Source organism: Metarhizium acridum (genome assembly GCF_019434415.1).
Source record: "Metarhizium acridum strain ARSEF 324 chromosome Unknown scaffold_443, whole genome shotgun sequence".
NCBI lineage: Eukaryota > Fungi > Ascomycota > Sordariomycetes > Hypocreales > Clavicipitaceae > Metarhizium > Metarhizium acridum.
In genome coordinates this window covers 163,415-182,400 of record NW_027094036.1, presented here as the reverse complement: position 1 = coordinate 182,400, position 18,986 = coordinate 163,415, and the positions used below count along the sequence as shown (strand labels likewise).

Sequence of the window (18,986 nt, the reverse complement as noted above, 5' to 3'; positions counted from 1 at the left end):
AAGGATGTCTGGAATACGAAAGGCGTTCTTTATCCGGTAGACTCATTTTGGGCGGATCGGTTTATAGTCGACCCAGCAGATCCCTCGAGCGGACCGCTTAGGCAAGGGAATCGATACCAGCATGACCTGTCTCATGATGACGATAGCCATGGCAGTAGGCCCCGATTTTCTCTCGAGGGGCTCGAAGGTTCCTGGATCCCTTTCGGCGGTAAGAAGCCATGGTGTTTACAGGTTGCAAATTTGGCCATTAGTCGACTAACTAGTTTCGACGGAGTACAGGAGGACGAAACATGTGCCCTGGCCGCTTCTTGGCTAAAGGTGTCATCACATCCGCCCTGGCTCTGATGGTTAGTCAGTATGACATTGAGCTTCTCATTGACGCAATTCCAACGGGCAAAGACCGGTTTGGAATCGCTATAGAGCTGCCAACCCGCAAGATTCCTTTCCGCATCAGGAGGAGAAACGCGCTTAACACGCATTAACGGTGCGGAATTTTCATACCGAATTACATTTGCCAATACCAAACGAAGTCCAGGTCGGGATACAAAATACGACGGTGGCGTCCGCGCCCAAGTGCAGAGCTTTCACGTCCTGTGGCTGCTGCTACACACTACGCCGAGAAGGATGGAATATTGTAATGCAACGACATGATATAGCGGCGTATTGTCTTGTAGTTGACCTGTACCCTGTAGGTACTCTGGAGTCTGGAAATGAGGTCTGGTAGTCATTGACCACTCTGCGCACACGGAACAGGCACGATTACATTGGGGGCCGTTGCCACCGGCACTCTGATCATTACGTTGGGTCTGGTACTTTTCGTCTATTTTACTTTCTAGCACACATATGGCCTTATACATACGCCTCTCACAAAATAACACCGGTTGGTGGCAACAATTTGGGATGGAGCAGACATCACATCTAGGGTGATATGTTACGCTCGTACAGCATGCTCCATAGACTGGTGCCAGAACCCAACCGTTTGTTGTCGGAGGGTATCATGAGACGCATGCGGATGCATGTGGAATTGGAGGGGGCAGCGGTCATAATTCATAATTTACGTCGCCAATGCAACCCCTCCGGTGTAGGCACAGCCCCAACATGAACAACGCTGGCCTTGTTTATCTTGCCAGCCAACGCGTCTTGGCCCTTCCGCTTGGTAACAGTACTCTTTATGCCACGAGAGGTACTGATAAATATGTGTTCTTGTACCCTCAGCTTGACACACGGGGTGTGAAGTAGTCATCATACGTACTCTGCGTAAAGGTCGACGAATTGGGCGGTTCAACTCTTTCAACCTCGCTGTAATGTAAAGTGCCGGTCCCTGGGTAAGTTATTGGCCGGTGTTGGCTCCAGGTCTGCCCTTCATTTCGCGTAGCATGCCTGTCATGTGTCTGGGCGTGATGCCCTCTTCTGGGAACAATCCAACGTGCAACGAAGCTGCGATTCATCCTGCTCGACACCCGCTGCATTTAATTAGTTAGAGGTACGGCCTTCAATCCGTCGCTTTCCAAGATTCATATTCTTACCATTTCCTTTTTTTTCTAACCCAGGTACCACGTCCACGCTACCACATTCCTCCAAGCGTTCCAACTTCGAAGCGCTCCACGCTGGCCATCTCTGCCGCGAGAATGGAGAGTCAGCATGGTATTGAACCTCCAGGAGTTGTTGACAATGATGGCTCCCATCAAGCGCGCCTTGAAGAGTGGCTGCGTGCACAAAAAAGCCGTCGCCGTTGTCGAATCGGTATATCTTTTAGCAACCTGGAGTGCATCGGTCGTCGGACGTCCGAACAATATCTAGACACCTACATATCGGCTCTTACGAGACCATGTCGAGCTATACGGTCGCGAGAACAAGTTCAGATCTTGTCTGGATTTGAAGGCTTAATACTTCCAGGAGAGATGCTTCTAGTTCTGGGACGGCCTGGCAGCGGGTGTTCAACATTCCTTAAACCTTGTCTGGAGATACTCACGGCTTCCATGTTGGGGCAGGATCAGTCATCAACTATCAAGGTATTATTCAAATCAACATCTACCCATCTCAAGCTGAAATCAATAAGCTAAAAATTGATTTGCCACTTACAGGAATGTCTTACAAAGAATGCACCGCAACGCACCCGGGGAATGTATCAACCTTGGCGAACTCGATGTCCACTTCCCAGAGCTTACTCTGGGTCAGACCTTGGAGTTTGCAGCTTCAACTCGGCCAAGCCAGAATCTGACATTTGACCAGCAAAATAATAAGCAGGGAGCAGAAGGTACAGCGCGTCTAATTGCCTCGCTATTTGGCCTGAGTTCGGGATACGATACGCGGATAGGGGATGCCCTTATTAGAGGTGTGAGCGGTGGCGAGAAACGACGAACAAGCATTGCTGAGGCCTACATTGGCGGAGCACAGGTGCAATGTTGGGATAACAGCACCCGAGGGCTGGACAGTTTGACGGCCCAGCGCTTTATTGATCTTCTTAGACGCTCGACGAATGTGCTACAGTCTACAGTTGCCATGAGTTTATACCAGGCCTCGGAATCCATGTACAAGGTTAGACTCTTGCTCTCCAGTCCAGGTTCTTACCCAGGCCCCGATTAATCTCAATTAGCAATTCGATAAAGTAATGCTTCTCTATGAGGGTCGCGAGATTTACTTTGGGCCCATAGACGCCGCTGCCGACTATTTCACAGCCCTCGGCTTCGCCAGACCTGCCAATGCAACCACTCCGGATTTCTTGACATCTATAACTAATCCAGCAGAGCGTGTTGCTCGAGAAGGCTGGAGCAACCGCACACCAAGATCTCGAGACGATTTTGTCTCGGCATGGAAGATGAGCCGTCAGGCCAAGTCGCTCCATGATGAGATTGCAGAGTTTGAGTTGGCAAATCCCATCCATGGCAGAGATTCAAGTCACTTGACGGACAAACAGGCTCCAGGGGACGTTACAAGGTAAGCTCCAATATATTTACATTAGTATATCTTAGGCTGATGCGTTGGTTTTGCAGCCTGCGGCCGTCAACCTTCCCCCTTCCAATACACAAACAGATCATCGTGTGTCTTCGAAGGGCGTATCAACGCCTACACAATCACGTCGCCCCTGTTGTGTCGATGCAGATTGCCAATGTGATCCTGGGCCTTATCATTGGAAGTGCATACTACAACCTCGGTGAAGGCTCCGATAGTTTGTTGCCGCGCTCAACCCTTCTTTTTTCGTCACCATGTTGAATTCCTTCGTCCCAGCGTTTGAGGTTGACCTCATGTATGCACAACGGCCAATCGTGGAGAAGCAGAGTCGATATGCTTTTTATCATACTTTCGTGGATCGTGTCGCATTCATGATATTGGACTTGCCCGCCAAAGTAGCCCTATCCTTTATGCTCCATCTTCCGATTTACTTCATGACAAATCTTCGAAGGACCGGAGAATCCTTCTTCACCTACTGGCTGTTTATGATGGTCAATCTGCTTGCTATGGCCATGCTCTTCCGGATGATAGGTTTCCTCTCGAGATCTCGGGATGGGACACTGACGCCAGTTTCTATTCTCACTCTTTTATGTGTGCTATATACAGGATATGTCGTCCCCCCGCCGTCTATGGTTCCGTGGCTTGCTTGGTTCCGCTACATAAATCCCAATCGCCTACACCTACGAAGGCGTCATGATTAATGAACTACGCCGTCGTCAATTTTTATGCTCGGTTACTATTCCAGATGGCCCAGACTACCGCAACATTTCGAGTTGGGAAAACTATGTGCGGAAGTTGGTAGACTTGCCGGCACTGACCTAGTTGATGGAAGCGAATTTCTCAGGTTGAAATACGGGTACACTGAAGCCCATATGTGGAGAAACATGGCCATTCTTCTCGCGATGATGGTCATCTTCTGTATCGGCCATTTACTGGCAGCAGAATACATCCCGGCCCAAAAGTCGCGTGGAGAGGTGTTTATTGTTCAAGAAGCCTTTTGCAAAAGCTTGAATGTGGTGAAGAGACGGGCATATCTGAAGCCGAAATCGGCGCAAACGATGCCGACTTTAGGCTCCAAGACGTGTGAACACGGCCCCTACAGCGAGCCAGATGTCACGACGGCCATACAAAGAAGCCGACAAACTTCAACCTTTCAATGGAGTGAGATATCATATGACATAAAAACTCGTGGAGGGAATCGAAGACTATTATCAGATATCAGTGGATGGCTGAAGCCGGGGAAGTCTCACAGTTCTGATGGGTGCCACGGGGGCTGGAAAAACAACTCTTCTTGATGTTCTGGCCGGGAGAGCCTTGCGAGGAGAAGCTCATGGGACCATTTTCGTTGACGGTAGGCCAAGAGGCGCTACCGGTGACTACCAGCAAAGATGGGATACGTGAAGCAGGACGACAACCATCTCCCCACCTCGACTGTTCGTGAAGCACTGCAGTTTAGTGCACAACTGCGGCAGCCGAGTACGCGGTCTAAGTCTGAAAAGCTGGCCTACGCGGAAAGTGTGTTGAAGATGCTTGATATGGAAGCCTACGCGGAGGCAGCGGTTGGTGTTCCGGGCGAAGGGTTAAAGTGTAGAACAACGCAAACGACTATCTATCGGAGTTGAGATGGCTGCAATGCCGGATCTCGTACTTTTCCTGGCAAGTAATTTATTCGTAAATGGATGTTAGCTTGCTGACTCTTTTATAGATGAGCCAACATCGGGTCTCGATAGTCAGACAGCCTGGTCAATCTGCACGCTCTTTACGCAAGCTTGCAGATAATGGCCACACCATCCTATGTACAGTTCATCAACCTTCGGCCCAGTTATTTAAATCAATTTGATCGTCTTCTTCTTCTTAGAAGTGGCGAAACTGTCTACTTTGGAGATATCGGGCCAGATGCTACAGTTTTAAAACAGTACTTCGAGTCGCGAGGATCGCGGAAATGCTTGGTTGACGAGAACCCGGCAGAGTGGATGATGGATGTAATAGAAAACCCTACCAAGTCGGCCGACGGCCACCAAAACTGGTCTCAGGAGTGGAATAATAGTACGGAAAGACAAGAGGTACTCGATCAGCTTGCGGGCTTTACGACCGTCGTGCCGGCAGATGCGCGGCGGCAGAATCAAGGCGGATATGGAGCGACTAGTGCCTCATCAACTGCTCATACCTAGTGCAACGGACATTTCGAGACCAGTGGAGGAGCCCGATTTACTTATACACAAAGACGGCAACTTGTATTGGATTAGATGGCTTCACTCTTTCCCACCTTGAGTAATCGACGCTGACAAATCCCCCAGGGTCTAGTGAATGGTATCTCATTCTACAAAAACCGATAACAATACCAGGGTCTTGTCAGCCTTTTATTTTCAGTTTTTTGACTTGTCAGTTATTTAGTATCCTCGCCATGCTTATCATTCCACGCTTCATCAGAGCACGGCATCTATTCGAGGTGCGAGAGCGCGACTCCAAACTATACTCGTGGGTTGTTTTGGTAGCAGCCAACTTAGTTGTGGAGGTTGCCTGGTTTACCCTGATTTCCGTCTTTATTTTCGTTTGTTGGTATTATCCGACGGGCATGTACCTGAACGGAGATTCCTCCTTTGGCGTGATTGAGCGCGGGGGGTTGGCCTTTATGCTCTTATGGCTCTTCGTCCTCTGGAGTTGCACCATCTCTCAAGCCTTCTCAGCAATCGTCGAGGAAATTGAAACCGCGATCCAGATGGCTACGCTCTGCTTCTGGCTGAGTCTTGTATTCTGCGGGTATGCCTGCTGGCTCGGACCCCAAAGGTGAAAATACGCTAACTGGCCATAGAATCTTGGTGACCCCGGACCACTTGCCTGGTTTTTGGAAGTTCATGTATCGCGTCTCACCCCTCACTTACTTCCTCGAAGGCATTGCTATTGCAGGCATGGCGGGGGTTCGCGTACAGTGCTCTCCGGTAGAGATGCTTCATATCCCCCTTCCACCAGGTCGCGGGCGGTGCCAAAATTATCTTGAGGCATATATGCGTGATACCGGAGGTTACGTTGTGAATTCTGAGAGCGCTGACGGGCCGTGTGTGTTTTGCCCCGTCTCCATGGCCGATACCGTGCTAAGAAGCCTCGGGTTAAGCACGGATAAGAGTATTGCATGGAGAAATGCTGGTATATTGACTGGTTACATCGTTTTCGATGTAATTTGTGTCTTTGCCTTGTATTATCTTTTGCGAGTGCCTCGGTTCAAGGCCCGGAGCAGATGAAAAAGCAGTATTCTGCTTCACTAACAATCACGGTGTTTGAAAAAAGCATACAGAATCTAGAATTAGACCGTAATAAATGCATGGAAGATAGAGGGGTCGAGTAATAACAAGTTTTTTCTGTATGTCAGATGTTTTTGCCAAGTTATCTTAAACCTCCCTTTACCTTGGCCAGCGATTTAGTCATGATTGGATTGCTGTGACCCTTTAGCAGTGCATCGTTCATGTATCCCACGTTTATGTCTCACCCAGAGAGCATGAAACGCTGGTCATCGCTTATATTTCCTATCCAGCTTCGCAACCTGACAAGTTCTGTTCCCGGTTTGTCTTCTTATACCACCCAGCACACATACCCCCTACTTCTCAATCTTACCTGAACTCTCATATTAATAATGGCGCCAGGTGAGAGTGCACGTTGTCGTGGCGACAAACAGATATCCCAACCACTTTGGGCGGACTTCCGACTCCCACAAGCATGGTCGCGCCAGCCTCGGACGTGACCTTCCATTAGCTTGCTCGACCAAGCCTTGGGTTTAGGGTGATCTACTACAGTAATCGGTTTAGTCGACAATAAAGTCGCATTCCAGTTGGAGTCCGAGTTGAGGCGACTCAGGAAGTGGCTTTCGGAAGGCTCGGCAGGTCCGGCTTATGATGCACCTCCACTTATGTACGGCATGTGTTCGATTTCCACAACCAATTACAGTCACTTCGGCTGGATTGGTAGGTGGGGTGTACATTAGGGCTCGTACCGCCCACAATGTGTACCGGTGTAACTTGTACTTTACATCCCACATAACGGGACAATACATACAGTTACAACAGCATGAGCAACAATTGATTGGATATGAAGAGACTCATTCCGTCTCCCTGGGCCGATCGGCTCCGAGAACGGTAAACTACTAGGCTACCCATCCTACAACCTAAGCTTCCAACACAACCGTGACGTAGTCGAGAAATTTTGCCTTTAGTAGTAATTGTAATGCTTAGCTAACCGTGGCAACTACTAAAAATGGAATGGCAAGTAACGCATGCAATTTGCTAGCGAGGGGATGTGCAGGCATATACAACATCTGTTGGACACTGATGCACTACACACGATTTCTACTACGATTCTATCACATATATCCTACACAATCTGCTATCACTCAAAAAAACAAAAAAGCCATGGAATATATCCGCGAGACTATTAACTGGAATGGCCACAAGGCAATGAAGCCGTTATCCGTTATTATCGTTGGTGCTGGGATAGGTGGTTTAGCCCTGGGAATAGGACTTCAAAAAACTGGGCACAAGGTGAGAATACTTGAGCAGGTCAAAGAGATTGCAGAGGTGGGAGCCGGTATTCAGGTAGCACCTAATGCGGCGCGCATCCTGTACAGATTTGGTGTGTTGGAGGAGGTCATGAAATACGCCAACGTGCTGGAAAGAAACTCGCTCAGGTGGGTGGGTGAAGAAGCCTGGAATTACTACCTATTTACCAAAACCCTATCTCGTGCTCAACAACTGACTGTTACGCAGACGATATGCAAACGATGAGGAACTAGGAACGGCACAGCTAATGCCCGATGCTGGCGATAAATACGGCGCTCCGTTAAGTGTCATTCATCGAGGCGATCTGCAGCGAATCTTGCTACAAGCTGCGACAGCCTGTGGCTGCAACATCTTGACTTCCCACAAGGTCGTCAAAGTGGACGATGGCTTTGAGCCCCGCGTACAAGTACAAGGTGGTCACTGGTTCTCGGGGGATGTGGTGTTTGCAGCAGACGGAATCAAGTCGTCTATTCGAGCACAGATTGCTGCTAGTCATGGACACCAGGACCGCTCTTCTCCGACTGGGGATGCAGCATATAGAGTCTTGATTCCTAAAAAAGAGATGGAGCATGACAAGGACGCAATGGCTCTGCTCCAGGAGAATGTCGGCATGCGATACATGGGTCCAGGTGGACATATTATGGCGTATCCCATTAAGAACAATACTGTGTACAACATGGTGCTCCTTCACCCAGCCAAGGAAAATCAGATGAGCGAAACTGGAAAAGAGACATCTTGGACCACAAAGGGAAGCAAGGTCGAAATGATGGACTTTTACCGGAATTGGTCGCCTCTGATTCAAAACCTTTTGAATTATGTGCCCGAAGGAGAAGTTCTCGAATGGACGCTCAATTCCCACGTCCCATTGCCCCGATGGGTTGAGAACAAAGTCGGCCTCGTAGGGGATGCATGCCACCCTATGCTACCGTACGTGGCTCAGGGCGCAGCGAACGCCATTGAGGATGCTGGCGCCATCACGGCCGCCTTGACCTGCACCTGCGATGTCAGGCTGGCCTTGGTCGCCTACGAGATTGTGCGCAAGGAACGCGGCGAGCGAATCCAAGCCAGTGCTTCTACGGTCCGTGAAACCCTGCATCTACCGGACGGGCCTGAACAGGAGCAGCGAGACAAGTCTATCCGGGCCGCCAGTCACGGCGAGGGAAATCACCCCGATCTGTGGGCTGACACTCATTGGCAAGATTACATGTGGGGGGTGGACATTATGAAGGATGTAATTGGGTCATGGACCGAGTTATCTAGACAGGCTGGGGCGTAGTATCACATAGGTCTATGCTATACAATTGTAGTTAAACGATCTACAATAGTTGAAGTTGGAAGGGGTTTAATTCGCCATCTAAGCTACTTGCCTACACTCTTAACTAGAGGAAATCTGATATTAATGCTGGTAGCAGGGCATGTATTGATCTGATGGAGCACAGTTCGGAACATACACAGGAGCCCGTGTGCCATTTCTTGACTACAGACGGACTTGTGACAATAATTTTTAGATGCTCAAGAGAGGAGCCCGTCAGACCAGGAAACACGATGCATATGACAAGAGGGCAAGTATGCAACATTTTGTTATCATGCAACTGGAATCGGCTACAAGTGTCCTCCGGGAGAGTCATACTAGAGAACGCTGCCCTGACCGACTCTGCAATTTCCGAGCATGGTGGACGAACAAAGCTCATTGTTTTGGCGGAAGGGGGACCAGATTTGCCCTTTTTCGGGATGAGAGCAACTAGGATCGCTGTATCTGATCTTTCACCGCTTGGGCAATTACTTGTGTCTCCACGCTGCCTAGCTCAATCCACTGCCCTCTCACTTTGACCTGGGAATGTTTGCGGCTCAGGAATGTGAGGGGGTCGCTGCTCACATGAAAGACCGCAACGGGACGTAGGTATTGCTATTGTGAGCGGTGGTATCCAGTGACAGGGATGGGAAGCAGTCGTCAAAACCAAAACAGAGAGTATAGTCTATGGGAGCAAGACATGTCAAGGTCAAGGTCACGCTCTCGAGTGCAAATCAAGGCACAGGATTACATACGGTCGCCCATTACAACCGACATGTCATGTTTTTTCAAGTATAGCTTGACACCGTATCGTCTAATTATTTCAAGGCTATTTTAAACCATGTCTGTGAGGGACCTCGCGACGGGATCTACAGCAAAGTCACAAGAGCTGGGGATTCAACTGACGGGTTGTATTGCAAGAGAGATGAAAGGGGTAAAAAGCTTGATTAATCATGGTGGAAGAAGAAGAAGAGCTAGCTAGAGGCTGGCTGTACGGCAACAGCGATATGTGCCGCACGCGTGACTGCAGGGGCCCTGACAAGGTCTCTACATATCAATTGATGTCTCATGTGGTACATACATATATCAAATGTAATCAACTGTGCTGGGTCGTGTCGCCGCACTGGCTCGCGCATTCGTTGCAGAGTTGGCATTTGTCACTGAATCCACAGTCGATGCAACGACTCCCATACCCATCACACTGCCAAGTAAACCAATCTGCACCCTCCATCTCGCGTCTCAACAGGCAAGTGGCAGACTTGGCACTAAGTTCAAAGTTATCAGACACCAAAAAGGGGGCTCTCCGTCCATCATTGCAAAAAAAGGCAGCTTTCCATGCCCCATCTCCTAGTTCAGACTTGTTGAACGACACTGCCCATTTATCAGCCTTCAAGAACTGCCAGGCCTTGTGGTTGGTCGTAAACTCGGCTTCGGCAGGCCAGACGCCGACCCAGGCTCCAAAATCAGCATCGCACCCGGCATTGTTGGCGTTATAGCCCATGAGGATTTGGTTAGGAGTAATGTGCATAAACCGAATCTCGTTACCGCCGTTACTGGGGCGCTCAGCAGGTGCTTGGCCTAGCGCTGGCTGCAAGGCGCTTAGCAGAAGTAAACCCGCGGTCGATAGAAGCATGGCGGAGGAAGTCGAGTGGTGAAGCGTTTGAGTATAGGGTGATTGGGAGAGTGGTTGGTTGATTGTGTATGATGAGAGCAGGATGGCTTGATGTAGTAAAAGAGGATGTAGATGCCTGGTAAATTAAAAAACAAAGTGCGAATGCACATCTTTATAATTTACACTCTGTCACTCCCGCGCCTGGCAAAACTCGACCGGTCCCGGTCTATAACGCGGTATTGTAGCGCCTTTGATATTCCCCGAGTCATAATGTCGCCTCATCTCACGAGCCGTACGAAGGCTGACTGAATATCTAGTAGCTTTTAATATTAGCTTGATTTTAGGTGTTTATTTTTTCCATTTTTCTGTTCACCTCCGACTGGTCCGTGGCCGGTGCCCCGTCATGGTGACTCCACCAGCCTTCGTACGGCTCGCGAGACGGCGTTTGGCAAAGTCGGTACTCCGTACAGACGAAGAGACTGCTCGGCCTCACGCCAGTGGCATCACTTGGTGCATCTTTAAAGACTATAGTAGTTCGGCCCTATAACGACTCACAGTCGACGAGATGCTGTATCCGGCATCGGAAGGACTTCCCTGCAACGTCTGCAAACTTTAAGGCTCTTAAACCAAATATATTCACACCATCACTCTTAGTCACCTTTACCCTTACAGTGCAAGGCCCAGGCAATCCACCCACTCGACAGGCGTTTCTTCTGCGGCGGCAGCATTCTTCGCGCCTTGATCGGCGAGAGCATTCCAGTCACGTGGGATCTTCCAGAACTGGATGGCCAGGCCTCGGCGATGGGCCTTCTCGCACTCCCCCAAGAGCATCTCCCACAAGTCCTTGTTCTTGACGTTGGCGCCGCCATTTCCCTTCTTCCCTATAGTCCTCCAATTGTTCCGCACCCAAGTCTTCGCCCACCGTGTCGAGCCCTCCACAACGTACTCCGAGTCGGTGGCGATGATGACTGTGCTGAAGCCCTCGCCCGGCCAGTGCCGGAAACGCAGGGCGGCGATGACGGCCCGCAGCTCGGCCCGGTTGCTGCTCTGGATGCCGTCATCACCCCAGGGACCCTGCTTCTCCAGACGATGCGAAACTACAAGTGGTTGGCCTTGGATACTCAGCCCCTGGAAAAACGCCCAACCCGCCTTCGGATTGGCTTGGCCATTATTGAGGCATGCCCCGTCGGTCATAATGAGGAGCATGGACTTGTCATTGGGGTGGGTGCATCTAAGACCACAGACCGCCGGTTAGCCAAGCACGAGAAAGTACGCTACGAAGAAGAAAAAGCATCATACCTAACAATATCCATGAAACGAACCCTGCCGCTAAACAGCTCCATCGGTCGCAGAGGGCTGACGGGACGTCTAAACTTGGAGGGGAACACCAGACCAGTGCCTCTCACCACATCAGGTCCGAGGGAAGGCTCGACGCCGATGACGGATGGCGCCGCAAAAGGAGCCAAATCGTCATCCTCATCATCTTTCTCGTCGTCCTCATCATCTGTCTCGTCGTCCTCAAAGACTTGGCCATCTTCACCAAGGACATCGTCCATAAAGCTGTAATCGCTGCAACATCGACCACATTGCACCAATCCGTGAGGTCCACAGACAAGTCGACCGTTTGGCAGCTCACACGGGCCTTCGTCGTCGTCGCTGCTGTCGTAGCCGAGTGGGATCAGGCCCTGGGCGAGGTAATAGCCGCGAGCCATTGTGGATGCTTGTTTTCTGCCGCTCTGTTCTGTATGTTTGTGCTGAGGTATAGAACTGAAGTCAACTGGTAAATTGACTTGTTCCTAGCCGAGTTTAACCCGCAGCAGGCAGCCCATGAGCCGGCATCGGAAGTAAATCAAGCCGCCCCACTTCGCAAATGTCTGGTAAATCAACCACCTGCCTCCTATTAAGTAACGTGAATGCATAGCGAGTGTTGTTTGCTATTATATTTGAGACGCCTTTCGATCTGAGTAGATTCACCACTAGAGCGAGCTTAAGTATGAAGGATAGGGCAAGGGATTGGGAATCGTGCTGGCATCCTAGCTGCAGGGGGCACGAGGGACCTGCGGCCCCTCGGAAAGACCCGAGAACAGTCTGGTTTATTTTGTGTGGGCTCCTTTTGCCGCTTTCGTGTCGCGGCCGCCTTGGGCTCTCGTAACTTAGTTAGTGCTATGGTAGATATCCAGTGACTTGTATTATGTCACTACATTCGCAGGATTAATATACGCAAATTGTACTTGATCCCGCACGTGTTCCCGAAATATCGACATCATCGAGGAGTGAAACAGATGAATGGTTCGCAATCGGCCAAAGCCGACTCATTCGTCTGAAACATGAAAATTCACTTCGTCCCGAGCCCGCTAACCCATTTTTGGAACCACCTTGCATTATGGCGCACGGCATTTCGATACTGCTATAGCGCGACCCCTACGAATTTAAAGTCATTATGCCGAGATATTGCCAAGAGAGTTCGTATAGGCTCGTATAGGCAAGTACCAAGACTGCAGAAATCTAACTATTCTCAATTATTTAAGCAGTATTTAGGGTTTGAACTTGGCAAAACAATCAAGGGTACATGTCCTAGGTAGTCAAATAGACCCCCAACTCTTTCATGTCAAGCCGACATTTGGTTTCTGCTTGTCCTAGCACAAGCCGTACGGTCTGTGGCGGAATATGTTTGCCCGTCGCGAAGAATGTCATATAGAGAGTAATAGTTAGGGACTCAATCTGGTGAACTACTCTTTGCCTCCCACTACAGATGTACGCAACGACTCAGAAATAGTAATGCGTGCACTAAGAAGCGCCAAGAACCCTGGCTCGCTTACATTAATTATATCAGACGTAATAACTGACCCGCCTATACATTCGGTAGATCTGTTCGTAAGGACTCTTTTGACAGGGGCTCTAGTTGGACCACGGACACAACGAACCAGACTATCGCGTAATTCTTGGCAGAGTACGGCTTCCTAGTGTTATCAGTGTGGGATTTTCTCTTCATAATACTGAACCTCGATTCATTCATACCCGCATTCATATTGTACAGGTCACGCGGTCACTTCGTGAAAGCGTGGGATATCCAACAATACAGCTATTCGAATTGCGCAAGAGCTTCCTAGCTCTCCGCCGCTTGCTAATGTACTTGGGAAAGTACTGACAAGTAATGTGCCCTTGGGGGGGTTTTTTTTTTTTTTTGACCTGGAGAAACAGTCGCCTCCCATGATAATACTGCAGTTGAACCTTTCCGATCAGATACCTAGGCCTTTCTAGCGCACTGAAAACAACTAACACCGGTCGACGTGCGATAATATCCTGTTATTATTAAGTTATGGAAGCAAAAGCTGCCAACTACTTACGACTTTAGAGGGCCACGAGCCTGTGGCAACAAGAAATAAGCGTGGATTGGCCTTCACCGACATTGTCAAAGGGCCACTGAAAAGGTCCACTGAGGACCTGAGATGAGGGGGGGCTATTCTCCATGGCATGTACCGAGAACTCTGATATCACAATATGCGCTCGAGGCGAAAGCGGATATAACTGACCCGTATCTTAGCAGTCAACTAGTCAAGCATGATGCATCTCTTGCCCACTGTCTAGACACCGATATCCAAAATTTCAATCTCCTGTCGTAGTCTACGCAGGACGGCTTGGGTACCCCCAGAATTTCGTCAGGTATTGAGATAATGTGTGGTCTGGTCCGGACGCGCCAGCCGATCTCCAGCCAATCATTTTCTCATGCCCAAATAACTAGCAAATCCATCTACGGTTAAGAGTCATGCACGAGTGTCAGAGTGGTTATTGGTAGGGTGTAAAAGGTCCACGGGTACCCGTGTGGGTTGCTTACCCGTGGGCTTTGGGTAGGTATAGGTAGGAAAAAAAGAAATAAATGAATTTATAGGGGAAAATAGGTTACCTATAATTATCTATTAAAAATATTAGGTATTTTTAAATACTTAAATAAGACTTATATAACTTATTTTATGCTTTAAAAACTTAAGACTTATTATAAATATAATTAAATATTAAAGGGTTAACGTTAATTATTATAATTAATTATTATAATTAATTTATTTATTTAATTTATATTATTATATTATATTATTATACGTTTATAGGTATTTATAAGGTACTTATCTTTATATTAGGTTACTCGTAGTATACCTAAACCACCTACATAATAAAATAGGTAGCCCACGAATAACCCAAGAAAAACTTGGATACCCACGGGTGCCTACGGGTACCCGTTTTTACACTCTAGTTATTGGGTTTAAGCACTGAGTTATGGTCCTGGACTCCGACTCATGGAACAAAGAAATCCAGCCAAAGCGGCCCATGGCCACATATCCCTAATATCCAGCTTACAAGTGTGTATATCCTGGCTCTCTCCCTATCACTTTGTTGCCTCTGCCACCAAGCATTATTTCCCATCATAATACCGCTGCCTAGCAGCGGCAAAATTCCAACAAGTACTTATTTTCGTATGATTCCGTTTATATATTTATATAGGCACAAAGAGTCATTTATTTTACCTAAGCTATCCCAAACAGTCGTGCCGTGTGGCACATAGGCTTCCAACATTCGCGTTTAGCTGTCGCAATGCAAGCTAGGCTACTCTATCAACACCGCAGTTTCGGATGATGGAAATAAGAACGATTGCACAATAGCTCTAAGAAGAACAATTTCGCAAACCCTCCGCACTTAACATGGACCCAAACGATTAGAACAGCCCCTGCCGAATACTGAAGAAGCATTCTGAAACTAGCTGCGCAACTCCCATCGCAGTAAGCGAGTACCAGTAAGTATGGGGGAGTAGGAAAATCTTCCTCGGGTCACAATGGCCGAGCATTATTGGAAACAATTCACTATTTCTGCCCTGCTTGAATCCGTCCCTGCTGAAGCTTTGCCGCAATCATCTCTTCGGGGTATCTTGTCGCGAAGTTACCTAGGGCGCGGATGGTAAAGGAAAACTTGTAGTTGGGATATGAAATGGATAGAACTGGTGGAAAGAGCCTAGAATCGCCTCCTCCAGCCATTCGCCATTGTCTTGCTGGCGGCGCATGAGAAATTTGACACGACGATTTATCGACTCCACAACTGGGAGTACTCGCCCGCAGACAAGGCGATAAGAGCCCAGGCCGTCTGAACAGTAAGTGAGCCTGTGGGCGTTTTATATATCTTTGGTGTGCGCAACCCTAGGCATTTTCGTTAGCATTGACTGGTGCCTCAGGCTCCTCGTGTGTGGCCTTCCGACCACCCTCCATCTTCCCGGTACTTCAAAATGAGGAAGGCTTTTCGTGCGGTTAAACTATTCTCGTAGGTCTCGCCCACAGCGGCCGAAGCTTGGTACTTGTTGCTGGAGGTCCAACATTCCTTGCATTGTTGACTATAGTACTTTTCCTAGTCGGAACAGTCCTCTGTGATTCGCAGCTTTTGTAAAAACTGCAGCGCCTTCACACACATCGGCCTCCAGCGTTCATCTCGATGTAGGCCGGCTGCACGTATACCCAGAACGATAAAGGCAGTGTCTCAGGACTGGCTGCCGTGAGTACTATTGATGAGCATGCTAGAGCTTCCCAATGTTAATGTATGCCTAGTTTATTCCATCAACGACTCATGACCTATGCTGTTTATAGTCTACCTTTAAGACAGTCGTCCCCTGTCGTTTCCAGTCAACATATTCGTATGACTGAGCAAGAAGTTCTTTCTGGAGCGACTTGATAAGATCTGCTCTTTGCATCTCCACCTGGTCGTACAGGTAGGACATTAGCTGACCAGATAGCCGCATATCGACGCAGAGCCTCCGCGGGTGAAATGGCACCCACTCAGGGAGCAACCAACGACATAGTATTTGCTTCTTGTGATGAGAGGCGCGCAAAGTGGCCATGCGCTGCGTTTGCTTTCCGAATGCCCATCTTGGCAAAAGAGGCCGCCCCCTATGACAAGGACTTCGGGATCAGATTAAAAGTACTCTGGGGGGATTTGTGGTTGACAAGATGCAGTGCCTATACCAAGGCTTTCAGCCAGTCACAGAGACGCGAAATTCGCGAATACACTGCTACCGGCCCAATAACTTTGAAGCGACGAATAGTGATGGCATGATCCAAAACCACGTTAAAACCGCGGATGCCACCAAGATGAAGCAACAGCCGCGAACGATGAGGATGAAATGGTGTGACGAGCCTCGGGATAAGTGAGGCCCGAAACTCGGCATCGTCATGGTGCCGCGAGCCCAGAGAGCCCCACCGCCACATCACAAAGTGACGAGAGCGATTCCCCCGCCTTGACTTGCCTCTCAACCAGTTGACTCTTCAATGTTCAATGCCAGCGAATGGACGTCAGCGTTCGAACCACTTCACGGCCGACCGAGCGCTTACTGTGGCAATGTACAGTGCCTGAGATATGGGGAATGTCCGAATCGACAGTCTGCCGGCAAACCGGCGGGTCGCCGCTCATTGTCAGTCTGCCCACGCGCCCCGTAACTCAACCGCTTCACTCGTTAACCTTGATCCAGACTGCCCTACTTGCATCAGGCGAAGAATAAAATGTGATCGCACCGAACCATCCTGCATGAAGTGTGCTAGTCGCGGATTGGAGTGCCCTGGTTTCCAGACAGTATACCTCAAGTGGAACCAAGGCATCGCAAGTAGAGGCCGGCTGGCGGGCAAGTCGGTTCCCATTGCCAAAGGGACACGGAAACCAGTTGGCAAAGATGAGAGCTCAGGAGGACAGAGACGTGCCGGCAAGGACAGGCAACAACCGTCCAATACTAGCTCTTTGGCTCAAGATGCCCCGACAACGACAGTATACGAGCTGACCCCAGCGCTTTCCCCCCAAGAAGCCAAACATGTCGTCGATCCATTCCTCAGCATATCTATATTCAATAGACTCGTTGATCATTTCTGCACAAAAGCAGTGTCCCGGCTTACCTGGATAGACCGCCCGCGCCATCCATTACGAACCATTGTTCGCCGACTCCTTCAGACTTCGGCATGCGTGAAGTTTTCCGTGGGCTCGCTTGCAGCTGCTCACATGTCCATGGTGCTGGACGTGCCTCACCATCAATCCAAGGCCCTGTTCAAGACGTATGTGTCGTTACGCGACAAGAGTATGCAGGCGTTGAGCAACAAGCTGCGCTCGGGGTTGCCGACTCCGTCCAACGTGGCACCAAGTGCTTCTACAAACTGCACGCTTACCGAGGTCCTCGCCTCCATGCTTGTGCTTTGCTACACCGAGGTCCTCGTTCCGGGTTCCAGGGCATGGAGACTTCACCTTCGTGGATGTCGAGCCGTTATTGATCTACAATCGCTGGAGCATTGGTTCGCGGCATCCACGGATCCCATCATCAGATTCCTGCTGAAAGAGGTATCTGACCTGGAAATGTTTACTGGCATCTCAATGTTTCACCAGGATTTCGCTCCTCTGCCGAAGTCGCCGCCGCAGCCAGCAAGCACAGATACAGGCTGGGCATTTACCAAATTGATATACGCCATCACGGCGTTGGAGAGGGAAAGACACTGCTTGCGGCAATCCAACGCGCCGCCTCCCAATGTCGATATCCGCGTCTGGTGCAATCGAGCCGAAGAGGCCCGCATCAGCTCTTTGGCCTGTACTGACTGGCTAAATGAAAGTCAGCGCAGCTTACGCGCATCGTTCGAAGCTGTCGCGCGGGCGCACTATTTTGCCGCCATAATCTACAGCTATCAAGCGTTCCAAACATGGCATGAAAAAAAGGCAGCGCTCCCTGGGCATCTCCAACCTCTGCTGGCGGATGTCCGTTTCGTCATGGCCGGGCCGACAGACGAGCTGTTTCACGATTTGTTCTTTCCGCTCTTTATTGCTGGCACTGAAAGCGCCTCTGACCCCTTGATGAGGTCAGAAATCGATGGTCTGTTTCTCGAATCGCTGTCGCGAACCGGCGTATGGTGCAATTACTCCGCCTTGCAGTTCCTAAGGTCGTTTTGGAGCGCCACGTCCACTCTGCAAGAGCCCATGAACTGGATGGATTTTGCCCGGCAAAACTTGTCAGTGATGGAGCCATTTATTGTTTTCTGAGATTGGGAGGCAAGGCATCTATTGGCCAATGAAATATCTCTACTGCCTGCATATCTCTAATAGTTAGTTTCCTGTCCAGGTGACATGGAATTTGTGCTGCAGCCTGAGATCCTATGTGCTATCTTTCATCGAAATTCGTGGTAGCACAACCCCTTTAGTATCTGATACTACCAGGCGGTTGGCTACACGTCAACTCGACAATGAATCTAGCCAGTGATTGAGACTATTTTGCTGTGACAAGGGCTCAAGGAGGGCTTAGAGCTAATAGCTCAATTCATCTAATAACAGTCTTTGGTATCAAAGGTCCTTGGTTTTCCAAGTCCTTGAGGGACCAAAGGTCGCTATAAATACAAGAAGTCGGTAAGGGTCTTTGCCCTAGGTCTCGTGACCGTAGCCCTTGTGTAACCAGCCATTTCCGTGTAACATTTGCCATGCTATCAGAGACTTGAAATTGCCATTTCTAGCAAATGTTTTGTAATAAATACTCCATACACGGACGGTCCAATAGTTGTATCTACACTATTACTACTATTTTACAAAG

The 18,986-nt window shown here is 49.3% G+C and overlaps 7 protein-coding genes across 7 annotated transcripts; 5 read left to right on the top strand and 2 right to left on the bottom strand.

Annotated features, from left to right (window-relative positions):
- Window positions 1–290: 290 nt before the first annotated feature.
- Window positions 291–482, top strand: J3458_017764 (uncharacterized protein; the record flags this gene model as incomplete). Its single annotated transcript, XM_066121131.1, has 1 exon — window positions 291–482. One exon carries the CDS (start codon window positions 291–293, stop codon window positions 480–482), a length of 192 nt encoding a protein of 63 aa, XP_065973888.1.
- A 1,618-nt stretch (window positions 483–2,100) lies between these two features.
- CDR1_8 (Multidrug resistance protein) lies at window positions 2,101–2,941 on the top strand (the record flags this gene model as incomplete). Its single annotated transcript, XM_066121130.1, has 2 exons — window positions 2,101–2,538; window positions 2,597–2,941. 2 exons carry the CDS (start codon window positions 2,101–2,103, stop codon window positions 2,939–2,941), a joined length of 783 nt encoding a protein of 260 aa, XP_065973887.1.
- Window positions 2,942–5,356: 2,415 nt separating this feature from the next.
- On the top strand, window positions 5,357–6,191 carry CDR1_7 (Multidrug resistance protein; the record flags this gene model as incomplete). The annotated part of the gene is made up of 2 exons (XM_066121129.1): window positions 5,357–5,712; window positions 5,765–6,191. 2 exons carry the CDS (start codon window positions 5,357–5,359, stop codon window positions 6,189–6,191), a joined length of 783 nt encoding a protein of 260 aa, XP_065973886.1.
- Window positions 6,192–6,940: 749 nt separating this feature from the next.
- On the top strand, window positions 6,941–8,933 carry J3458_017761 (uncharacterized protein). Its single transcript, XM_007814437.2, has 2 exons — window positions 6,941–7,627; window positions 7,707–8,933. The coding sequence occupies exons 1-2, from the start codon at window positions 7,203–7,205 to the stop codon at window positions 8,773–8,775; spliced, it is 1,494 nt and encodes a 497-aa protein (XP_007812628.2). The 5' UTR covers window positions 6,941–7,202; the 3' UTR covers window positions 8,776–8,933.
- A 953-nt stretch (window positions 8,934–9,886) lies between these two features.
- On the bottom strand, window positions 9,887–10,423 carry J3458_017760 (uncharacterized protein; the record flags this gene model as incomplete). Its single annotated transcript, XM_066121128.1, has 1 exon — window positions 9,887–10,423. One exon carries the CDS (start codon window positions 10,421–10,423, stop codon window positions 9,887–9,889), a length of 537 nt encoding a protein of 178 aa, XP_065973885.1.
- Window positions 10,424–11,068: 645 nt separating this feature from the next.
- Window positions 11,069–12,114, bottom strand: J3458_017759 (uncharacterized protein; the record flags this gene model as incomplete). Its single annotated transcript, XM_007814436.2, has 2 exons — window positions 11,069–11,633; window positions 11,702–12,114. The coding sequence occupies 2 exons, from the start codon at window positions 12,112–12,114 to the stop codon at window positions 11,069–11,071; spliced, it is 978 nt and encodes a 325-aa protein (XP_007812627.2).
- Window positions 12,115–16,700: 4,586 nt separating this feature from the next.
- J3458_017758 (uncharacterized protein) lies at window positions 16,701–18,926 on the top strand. Its single transcript, XM_066121127.1, has 2 exons — window positions 16,701–16,847; window positions 16,905–18,926. Exons 1-2 carry the CDS (start codon window positions 16,793–16,795, stop codon window positions 18,443–18,445), a joined length of 1,596 nt encoding a protein of 531 aa, XP_065973884.1. The 5' UTR covers window positions 16,701–16,792; the 3' UTR covers window positions 18,446–18,926.
- The last annotated feature ends 60 nt before the right edge of the window (window positions 18,927–18,986 follow it).